Consider the following 10157-nt stretch of genomic DNA (forward strand, 5'->3'; position numbering starts at 1 on the left):
ATGGGTTTTTGGGGGCATGACTGTTTGATTGACAGGTGTGTGATGCAGTCAGGTTTCCACTATCAGTGGGCGGGACGTAGTATCGTTGGGTTTCATATCAGCTCGAGTCACCCATTGATTCACATTCACATTGGTTTGTGAACCAATGGATGATGTCACTGTTGGTTTCCTGTTGATCTGCACTCACCCTAAATGCAGCTGCTGCCTGTACTTTAAAAAGTTCAAACTGTCCCATTTACTAGTCTACATGTCTCATGTCATTTGAGGAATCACACTTTTGGGTGTGTGTGATTAGGTTCGTAGTTTGCAAGATGTGCAATTAATAGAAAAGATCAGTGATCTCCTTATCGGGTTATTTATTCTGATCCGTCATATTTGATTCATCCAGCCGATCTCCAAACAGCACGGAGACCGGTGAAAGAAGTGCAGTGGACGGTTTAGAAGGAGACTTTTGAGAAAACAATCGAATAGTTGTGTCTAACAAAAGTTCAGATGAAAGAGGTTTGGAAAGCTTGGAGTGAGGTTTTGGTCATGGTTAAACAAAACAACAGTGTGAAGTCAAGTTTATCGAGTCCCCGCTTCCAATTTCTGTATTGCGCAACTTCTACTGCAGTCACGCAAACCATCGAACAAACAATTTATTTCATGAGGATTTGGTTTGTTTGGACTGGAGTGTAAATGTTACTGGATTGTATGAAACTCTAGAACGGGAGGGTTTTTTTTAGGCCCGAGACACAATGAGAGTCTTGTTTTTTTGTTGCTTTTCAATATGTTTTTGTCTACATGTAAATAATCTGTTGAAGCCTTCTGTTCTGCATTTTGTTAGTTTGTCTAAAACACTGGAATGTTTTCTCTGGAACCTGCAGACCAAAGCACAGAACTCCAACATCTGAGTTTTCTGTTTCTGACTGGATGACAAGATAAATACAAGAGATGATATTCAGGGTACAAATACAATGAAGTGGCAGAAGTTTAGATGTGGTCAGGCTCTTTGTTTCCCTCCCAGAGTCTGGAGGATGGAATTGTTGGGTTGCTCTCTTTTTGTTCAACCTTTGTGTGTTTTAACGTGCAGTGTGCGTTTGCCTTGCAGCAACATGTTCCCAGCAAATCTGGTCCAGGCCACATTTCAGCAGGTAAAACCGTTGATATCACACACACACACACACACACACACACACACACACACACACACACACACACACACACACACACACACACACACACACACACACACACACACACACACACACACACACACACACACACTTTCAAACACAAAGGTTCAGTTTTTATACATCATATTCCCCCGACAACAGTATCGAACGAGCAGCGAGTACATCATGAAGCCCAAACCGACAGTGAGTCAAAGCCAGTCAGAGTCCAGCACACGGCGAGTGCTCATCTACGGCATTCAGGACGATAACGGCACCGACATCCAGAACTTTGCTCTCGACCTGACTCCGCCCCCCGATGTGCTCGTACGGACTCGGGAAGGAACAAGTGATGGAATGAACGTCCTTGGGATTGTTATTTTTTCAGCCACCATGGGTAAAAACACGCAGCATTCCTCGAAGAATTCTGCTGATCGGCGGCCTCAAATATCAAATGTATTCATGTAAATAGAAACTTATTTTGAAGGCTGCGCTGTATGTTTTTCCAGGTATTATGTTGGGGAGGATGGGGCCAAACGGCAGCGCCTTGGTAAACTTCTGCCAGAGCCTGAACGAGGCTGTCCTCAGAATCGTTGCCATCGTTATTTGGTAAATGTTCCTTTAAACACATTTTCCTTCATGCTATACATGGAGTGCTCTCTTACAAAAACAGTAAAGGATGCACGTGCAGCAGGGAGCTCTGCCATGAGGTCATTACAGATTACGTGGACATTTTCAGTATTTGGGGAAAAAAGGAATTTTCCACTAGTTTGTTGGTAAAAGATATTTTTTAAAGGTGAACATCCTCATTCCCAAACAAATTTTCTTTGAACTGAAAAGTAAATTGCAGACTACATGCAGGCAATGTGTCTGCATAACAGAGAACAAACACCCTTTTCATACAAGTAAATTTATATGCAGTATATGAATGTTAGCAGAACAAAGTACAGTTAGCTTGTCTAATAGTTGTACTGTTTGCCTGCAGCACACAACACTTTCTAGATATCAAGGAACCAGAAAATATTTTTTTCATTTCTCAGAAATTCTAAAATGTAGATCGGTCCAAAACCCAAAAAGTAAAGTTAGCTTAGCTAAAAGTTTCCCCAAATTTAAAATGCATTATTTTTTATATTAATACAATTAAAAAAAGAAAAAAGTTACGTTGATGAATTAGTGAGAGATAATTTAGTTGTCCCACAGCACAGACACTCACTCATTCAAGTAAGTTTATGTAAAAAAGTTAAGTTTGCTTATATGTCACTGCTGTTATCTGCCTGCAGCCCACTCTCTACAGATATTATAAATGTTATCATGCATAAACATTGGCCAAGAAGTAAATCAAAGTTAGCATACAACCCTGTTTCTAAAATAGTTGGGAAGTAAATAAAAACAAAATGCAATGATTGCAAATCACATAAACCAATATTTAATTAATAAATAGACCAAAAACCATATTTATTGTTTAATGAAAAATATATGCTCATTTAGATTTTTTTTTGCCAGCAATACATTTGGGAGGGGCATGTTTACCGCTGTTTTGCATCACTTCTTCTTTTAACAACACTCTGTAAACGTTTGGGAGCTGAGGAGACCAGCTGCTGGAGTTTTGAAAGTGAAATGTTGTCCCATTCTTGCAGTGTCATTCTGAATACGAGTAATGTCAGCATGTAAGAAGATCTCAGTGTTAACCTGCAAAATGTGCACCTATAAACATATCTGATTCTGTAGATGCAGTGAGATGACGTTTTGTGATATAGATTATACAAGTCAAGTTTTACTCGTAAGAAACCATGTCAACACAGGATGATGAATATTTAAAGAATAAAGTCTGATATTTTTTGGTCAGTCTGAATCCTGAAAAAGGCCTGTTAGTTGTTAAGTTTCAGGTTTCACACTTACACACTAAACAAACATCAAACTGACCCCTGCAGTATTTGGCTTGTTTTCTAACTACTACTAGTGTTAACATCTCACTTGGAAGCTGTATAAACTGTATTAATTGTATAAACTGAATTGCTGTCTTTTTCCTGCCAGGTACTTTCCATTCGGCATCGTGTTCCTGGTGGCCGGTAAGATCCTGGAGATGAGTGATCCCTCCGCCATGGGGAAGAAGCTGGGTTTCTATGCCGTCACTGTGGTGTTTGGTCTGGTGTTGCACGGCCTGTTCATTCTGCCTGCCATGTACTTCTTCATCACCAAAAAGAGCCCCATTGTTTACATACGGGGAATCCTGCAAGCCTTGCTCATCGCCCTGGCAACCTCCTCCAGGTAAAGAAAGCTGCTACCGAGTGAAGTTAATTCACCTCGTATTTGTTCATATTCATGTGCTCTAAAAAGAAAAGATCAGTAGGTGAGTGTAATTTACTCATTTGTAATTTTAAATAAATCATCCCTGAGTGCTGATACCGCCTGTGGTGCAGTCAGGTTACAGCTATCGATGTAGTATCGCCGTGTTTCCAATCAGGTCAGTCAGATCCACCGCTCGCTCCTCCCCTAGCTCGTCCAAATATGGACAAACGCTGGTTCGAAACCGCTCCGAACTAGCAAGATGGCGCAGGCCCAAAATCTGAACTCACAGCTTCACAGCAACTCTTTACAAACCGATGGGTGACGTCACTGCTGGTTGTTCTTTTCGGTGAGTGGAATAACCAGATGAACAGTGCTGGGCATCCTGTTTTTAAAGGTCTTATGAACCGATGAAATGTCTGCTGCAGTGGGCAGTCATCATCATACATGAATGTGTTTGCTGGTCTCAGATCAGTTAAAAGTATCTGCTGCATGCTGAATGTCTTGTAAAACATGATTGCCTTTTGTTCTTGTGATGGATGGATCTAACGGTTTCTCTTACAAAACAAATCACAAACAGATTCAACTTGTTTACATGGTAGTAACGGAGGTGGTTATGCAACAAATTTTTATCTGATGCCTGTGTTGTTCCCCATCTTCCTCAGCTCCGCCACTTTGCCTATAACCTTCAAGTGCCTCTTAGAAAACAACCACATCGACCGCCGCATCATCCGCTTTGTGCTCCCAGTGGGCGCCACCATCAACATGGACGGCACCGCTCTCTATGAGGCTGTGGCAGCAATATTCATCGCACAAGTCAATAACTATGAGCTGGACTTTGGCCAAATCATCACCATCAGGTCAGTGGATTGCTTTTTATGCCATCTGTGATTTATAAGCTCATTAACGTGGGGAAGATATCACTGGCATTTTAATCCAATGACATTGACACGAAATACTGGAAACACATGATGGCACAGTTATGACACCAGTTTCAGGCTCCAATTAGACACTGTAGAGCAAACAGTTGTTAGGAAGGTCCTGCTTTCAAGCAATCCAAGCAATTAGTGAAAACATCCAAAGTGATGAATGACAAGCTGAAACTGCTGTTTGTAATTATTCATGCCTCTGCATTGGAGCTGAAAAACATTTTAAGGTATCAAACTGCAGGTAAAGGCAACAACAGCTCAGCATCAGTTCAACAACATGGAGCCGGGGTTATGAGTGTAACTACCACCAACAGTCAAAAAGAGGAGAAATAACTTCACAGGGAGGTGTTCCTGTCATGCCTGCCAATACTGTGTGGTTCTTAGCTCCAGTATCATCCATTACAATCCTGGACAGACAGTGTTTTGACAAGATCATGCAAAGGTAGGATGAAAAATGTTTTTCATTCTGTATAAAAATGACAAAATTTGTTGTCTGACAAATGAAAAACGAGAAAAAGAAGGTATAAAAGTATAAAACTTGTCAACTTACCTCCACACACTCCCAGTCCATTATTGTTGAAGTGGGCGTGGCCTGCAGGGGGACAGAAGAGGAAGTACACATTACAGAACACACATTGGTACAGTAGGTACTGAAGAATTAAAACTTGTGAACAATACAAGCAATGTGCCCTTATCATTAGTCCTTTTCAGTCCAGTGTCTCCACTCCCACATCGTCCCAGGAGATAATATCACCAGTGTGCACGATAAAAAAGACTTGAAGGAAAACCACACTACTTCAAGTGTCTCGTTGGTAAAAATACCAATGGAGGGCTTCCTGTTTCTGAGTAGGAAAAATAAGGACTAAACATATAGGAGAAGAAGCTTCTAAAAATATCTAACTATTGAAATCTTTTCCGAAGAGTTCTCTGGTGAAAACTGTTAATCTTGGCTGTTTGACAGATTTTGTCCTCGGTTCTTTTCTGCAGTGAAAACATCAGGAGGTACTATGGACTTATTTTCAGTAATTTCCTCCACACCAACCTTCAGATGATCTTTAGGGCTGACGGTCAATTGAATTCAATTTTTTATATATATATATATATATATATATATATATATATATATATATATATATATATATATATATATATATATAGCACCAAATCACAACACAGGTTATTTCAAGCCACTTAACACAGTAAAGTCCTTCCAGCAGAACATTATAAACATTATAGAAGGACTCTGTATAAAACCTCCAACAGAGGGAAGGAAAAACTCCCTCTGAACAGGAAGAAACCTCCAACAGAACCAGGCTCAAGGGTGGAGAACATCTGCCTCGACCGGTTGGGGTGAGAGGAGAGCAGAGAAAGAAAAGGACAGCATAGAGATACAAAACATTAACTGTTGGTGGGGGTGGTAATTGCAGACAACTCCGGTGCTCATGAAAATCTCATTTAATTATCTTGACCTATAACACTTTTTTTTTTTTTTTTTTTAATGTATCATCTTATATTTTGGTCAACACTGTGAACATAAACATGTTCAATCTATTATGTAGTACTGATTTAGTTTGACCTGATTTCTGCTCCTACCACACACACATACCTCCCATTGCATTTGCTAGAGTATGTTCTCTATATAATTCCATATAGTTACTGTAGATTGGAAATATCCTCTTATTCTGCTCTGAAAAGAGCCATGTGGCCTCGATAAAGCACCGTATCCCAGTCACGCCACTGTTGGATCTCTGATCCCACCCCCCACCCCCAGGTCTCTGCGGTGAGTGGTGGGATCATCCCATCCTCCACCTCTGCAGCTGCACCACATATCACATGTACCAACATACAATTTGTTTATTTCACATCAGATGGGAGGCTTTGCAGTATGAAGTATGACTGTTGCAATGGAGACACTACTAGTTTATGCTTCTGTGGACAAGTGTTACCGTGACTCCTGAAGGCTTCCCCTTTAGATTTCATCCCAAAAACAAATTAAGACAAGAAGAAGACTGAGCCTCTGAGCCTCTGTGATTAAAGGAGGTTCAAATTATGTTCAAGGCTAAATAGTAATCTACAACAGCTAGATCATCTTTATGGATTTCTTACTTAGCCACTGATATGGGGTTCTTCTCTTTAAACATCCCGACGTCCCAAATCTCCACCAGCATCACAGCAACTGCAGCCAGCATCGGTGCAGCAGGGATACCACAAGCCGGACTGGTCACCATGGTGATAGTACTAACATCGGTTGGGTTGCCGACTGACGACATCACCCTAATCATTGCAGTAGACTGGGCATTGTAAGTCACACGTGCTTTCACTTTCATCACTCAAAGATCGAAACTAATCATATCAGTGAAGAAAGTAATCTTCTTCCTCTCCTTCGTCTTCCTCTTCCACAGAGACCGGTTCCGCACCATGGTGAATGTAATGGGGGATGCTTTGGCCACAGGCATCATGGCACACATCTGCAGGAAAGACTTTATAAAGGAGGGAGATGGGGTGAGTTTTAATTACAGCGTCAGTTCAGTTCTGAAAGAGTCGACGAAACAAGCTATGAAACTCCCACGATTGTGGTTCTGAATGATCAAACTGATCGATTAAAACTCGTCCCGCAGTGGGCGTACTTCTTCCTGACGCTCAAAACATTGTTACTTTCTTTTAATGTTAGAGCTTCAGCTACAAACTCCTAAATGTTAGATGTTTAGGAAACGAGGATGTTTTTGTGTGTAATTACAATAATATGAAGTTATACAACATCTCTATCAAACTCCTGCATCTTTTTCGTCGGCCCCCAGGTGCCTTTGATCTGTGAGACCAAAGCGCCGATGAGTACCCCACCTCTGATGAACTGCCACAACAACAACGGCAACTATCTGCCCCCTTCCTCTGGGGTGAAACACGAGCTCATCCCTCCGGACGTGGCCCGGCTCATGCAGCTGGAGGAGGGTGTTCGGCCGCTGTCAGACAGGAAGAAGCCTCCGATTCCTCCGAGGCACCTGAAGAAGAGCAAAGAACACTGTACCATTGACATGAATGGCCTTGAGACCAACGTATAGCCTCCTCCTGCAGTTTGATGGGTTGTGTATGTATTTTGTGCTAATTGGAGCAAAGGACACCAGAACAGGCGAGAGGACAGAACTTCATCTCTCAGCTTCTCACTGTCCAATTGTCTCGGGGATCTGAAATCAGGAAAACCACGATTAGCAGGAGTGAAATATAGCTGAACAATACTCAGTGGAATTCATGGCAGCACAAGGACAACAATATGATTTTACTCATGAAACTGGTCCCTGGTTCGGACCTGCAGGATGAGCTCCCACCTCACCTCCCTGACAGGTGTGAGTACCTCAATTCATTAACTGATTTTTATTTGATATCTGCATTTTGTATGATTTCTAACGTTTTCTTTGGTTTGTGTGCTACATGACGAATAAAGCAAGTGTTTATTATGTTTTATACTACAGTCGTGCAAGCAGACAGTTGTTTGTGTCATATGAGAGACGAGCAGGATTGTAAGTGTCGACTTTGAGCTGAATGATCAGGAGGCAAAGTGAAATGCTCAAACTGTTTAATTTTGCCTTAACAAAGCTGGTGGTGCTAAAGGCTGATGATGAAGACGGGGTGGGGGGGGCTGATATCCGAAACTTTACCCTTCCCTCTGGTCATGTTATAAACATGTGGGCAAAACAGAGACTTAAATGGTTTTATGAATTTGAACAGCGTCAGGAACCACTGGTATTTGAAGTGTTTGCCAGTTGAGTCAATCAACATCTAAAAAACATGAGAGAACTTTCCAGATTTGGCATTTCTACTATATTAGATGATCAAACTGTTCCACTGATGCATTGGCAGTTTTGTTAAAGGAGAGTTTCAGATTTTCCTCCCAACGTGGAGCACAACACAAAAACCAAACCTCTTGTCCCATAAATATAAAACAACAAGTTTAGCTGAGGCTACGCAGTCTGATATGACAGATTAGACACCTCCAGCAATTTGTCTTTAGGTCTTGGACTCTTTAAAATTCCTATAAAATGGAAAATTTTAGATTGTATATTCAGAAATGTTTGTTAGGCTAACAGCTGAAGATTTGTTTTAACTTGAGAAAGCTGTTTTGGAGTAGGAATGAGGACTGGATTTTGTCCCAAAATTGTTTTAGAAAAGTTTCTATAAAGCTTCACGTTTTTCATGAATTTGAATGTGGGATTGTTTCTTTGGTTTCATTTTCTCCTTAAACAGCTTAATACCAGATATAAACTGTGGCTACAACCTGTGCCCTGACCAGATGTTTTTCAAAGAAGTTGGCAGACACCTTTCTGTCTGTTCTTTCTGCTATTTTCCTCTGATTTCTTTTCATCACTGTACAACCCTGTTTCCAAGAAAGTCGGGATGCTGCGTAAAAACCAGAAACCTATATTTAATCAAAAATAAACCAAAGACAACTTATCAAATATCAAAACCGAAATTGTATTGTTTTATGAAAAATATACTCCATTTGAATTTGATGGCAGCAACACAATTCAAAAAAGTTGGAAAAAGGGCAACATAATACCCCGGGTCGGACATCTCTCAACTAATTAGGTTAACTGTCAACTGATCAGTAACATGATTGAGTATTAAAAGAGCTTCATCATATACGGTACATAATATCATAAAATGATTCAGAGAACCCTGAGGAATCTGTATGCAAGGGACAAGGCCAAAAACAAATATCGGATGACTGCGATCTTTGAGCCCGCAGTTAAAAACAGACACAATTCTACAGTGGAAATCACAGCATGGGCTCAGGAACACTTTCAAAAAGTATTATCTGAACACAGTTCATCGCCACATCCACAAATGCAGGTTAAAACCAGATAAACATGATCCAGAAACACCGCCGCTTTCTGAAAAACTGTCCTGTGGTCTTACAAATTAAAATTCTTTGTCGGAATCATGGACACTAAAGAGGAGAGGGACCACCCAGCTTGCAGTTAGCACACAGTTCAAAAGCCAGCGTCCATGATGGTTTGAGGGGGCATTAGGGCACATGGCATGGGTAGCTTGCACATCTGGGAAGGCACCATTAAAGCTAAACGATTTGGAGCAACATATGCTGCCATCCAGACGTCTTTTTTTCAGGAAAAACCTTGTTCATTTAAGCAAAACAACGTCAAACTGCATTTTACACGTATTCCAACAGCATGGTTCTCTAATAGAAGAGTCCGCTGATAAAACTGGCCTCCTGCAGTCCAGACCTGTGAAACACTGAAAACATCTGGAGCATCAAGAAACTAAAATACAACAAAGGAGACCCCGAACTGTTGAGCGGCTGAAATCCTCTATCAGTCTACAATTGGACAACACTTCAACTTCAAAACTCCAGCGACTGGTCTCCTCAGTTCACAAACGTTTACAGAGTGTTGTTACAGAGCATATTTTCCGAAAAACAATAACATTTCTCAGTTTCAACATTTGATTTGTTGTCTTTGGTCTGTTTTTAAATAAATATGAGTTTACGATATTTACACATATGATGAGATTTGCAAATTATCGCATTATGTTTTCTTTTGTTTTTTATACATTTTAGAGAGTGCCCGAGATTTTTTTGGAAACGTGGCCTGTATGTTATTGAAAAAAAGTTGTCATGCCATGGTATAAATACAAACCATTTGTTTATCTTAAAACTGGCAATTTCTTGTGCTCAAAGGTTTTTGAACCCTTTTTTATGTTTCCGGAGAAATATGACAGAAAATATCATCCGTCCTAAAAATGGAGAATATACTTGCTCATCTCTTTATTGATGAAAATG

General features: G+C 40.6%; 1 protein-coding gene across 1 annotated transcript in view; it reads left to right on the forward strand.

Moving 5' to 3' along the window:
- The window catches only part of slc1a7b (solute carrier family 1 member 7b), a 38450-nt gene extending 29237 nt beyond the window's left edge, over positions 1–9213 (forward strand). Inside the window, exons 4-11 of the mRNA XM_069719701.1 lie at positions 1091–1133; positions 1317–1548; positions 1661–1760; positions 3186–3419; positions 4103–4297; positions 6532–6666; positions 6769–6868; positions 7165–9213. Coding sequence (XP_069575802.1) covers positions 1091–1133; positions 1317–1548; positions 1661–1760; positions 3186–3419; positions 4103–4297; positions 6532–6666; positions 6769–6868; positions 7165–7425 — 1300 coding nt within the window. The 3' untranslated portion in view covers positions 7426–9213. The remainder of the gene's footprint in view (positions 1–1090; positions 1134–1316; positions 1549–1660; positions 1761–3185; positions 3420–4102; positions 4298–6531; positions 6667–6768; positions 6869–7164) is intronic.
- The last annotated feature ends 944 nt before the right edge of the window (positions 9214–10157 follow it).

Source organism: Brachyistius frenatus, unplaced genomic scaffold, assembly GCF_029030835.1.
Source record: "Brachyistius frenatus isolate BFR_SWC_R1_liver_20210118 unplaced genomic scaffold, ASM2903083v1 Contig_221, whole genome shotgun sequence".
Classification (NCBI taxonomy): domain Eukaryota; kingdom Metazoa; phylum Chordata; class Actinopteri; family Embiotocidae; genus Brachyistius; species Brachyistius frenatus.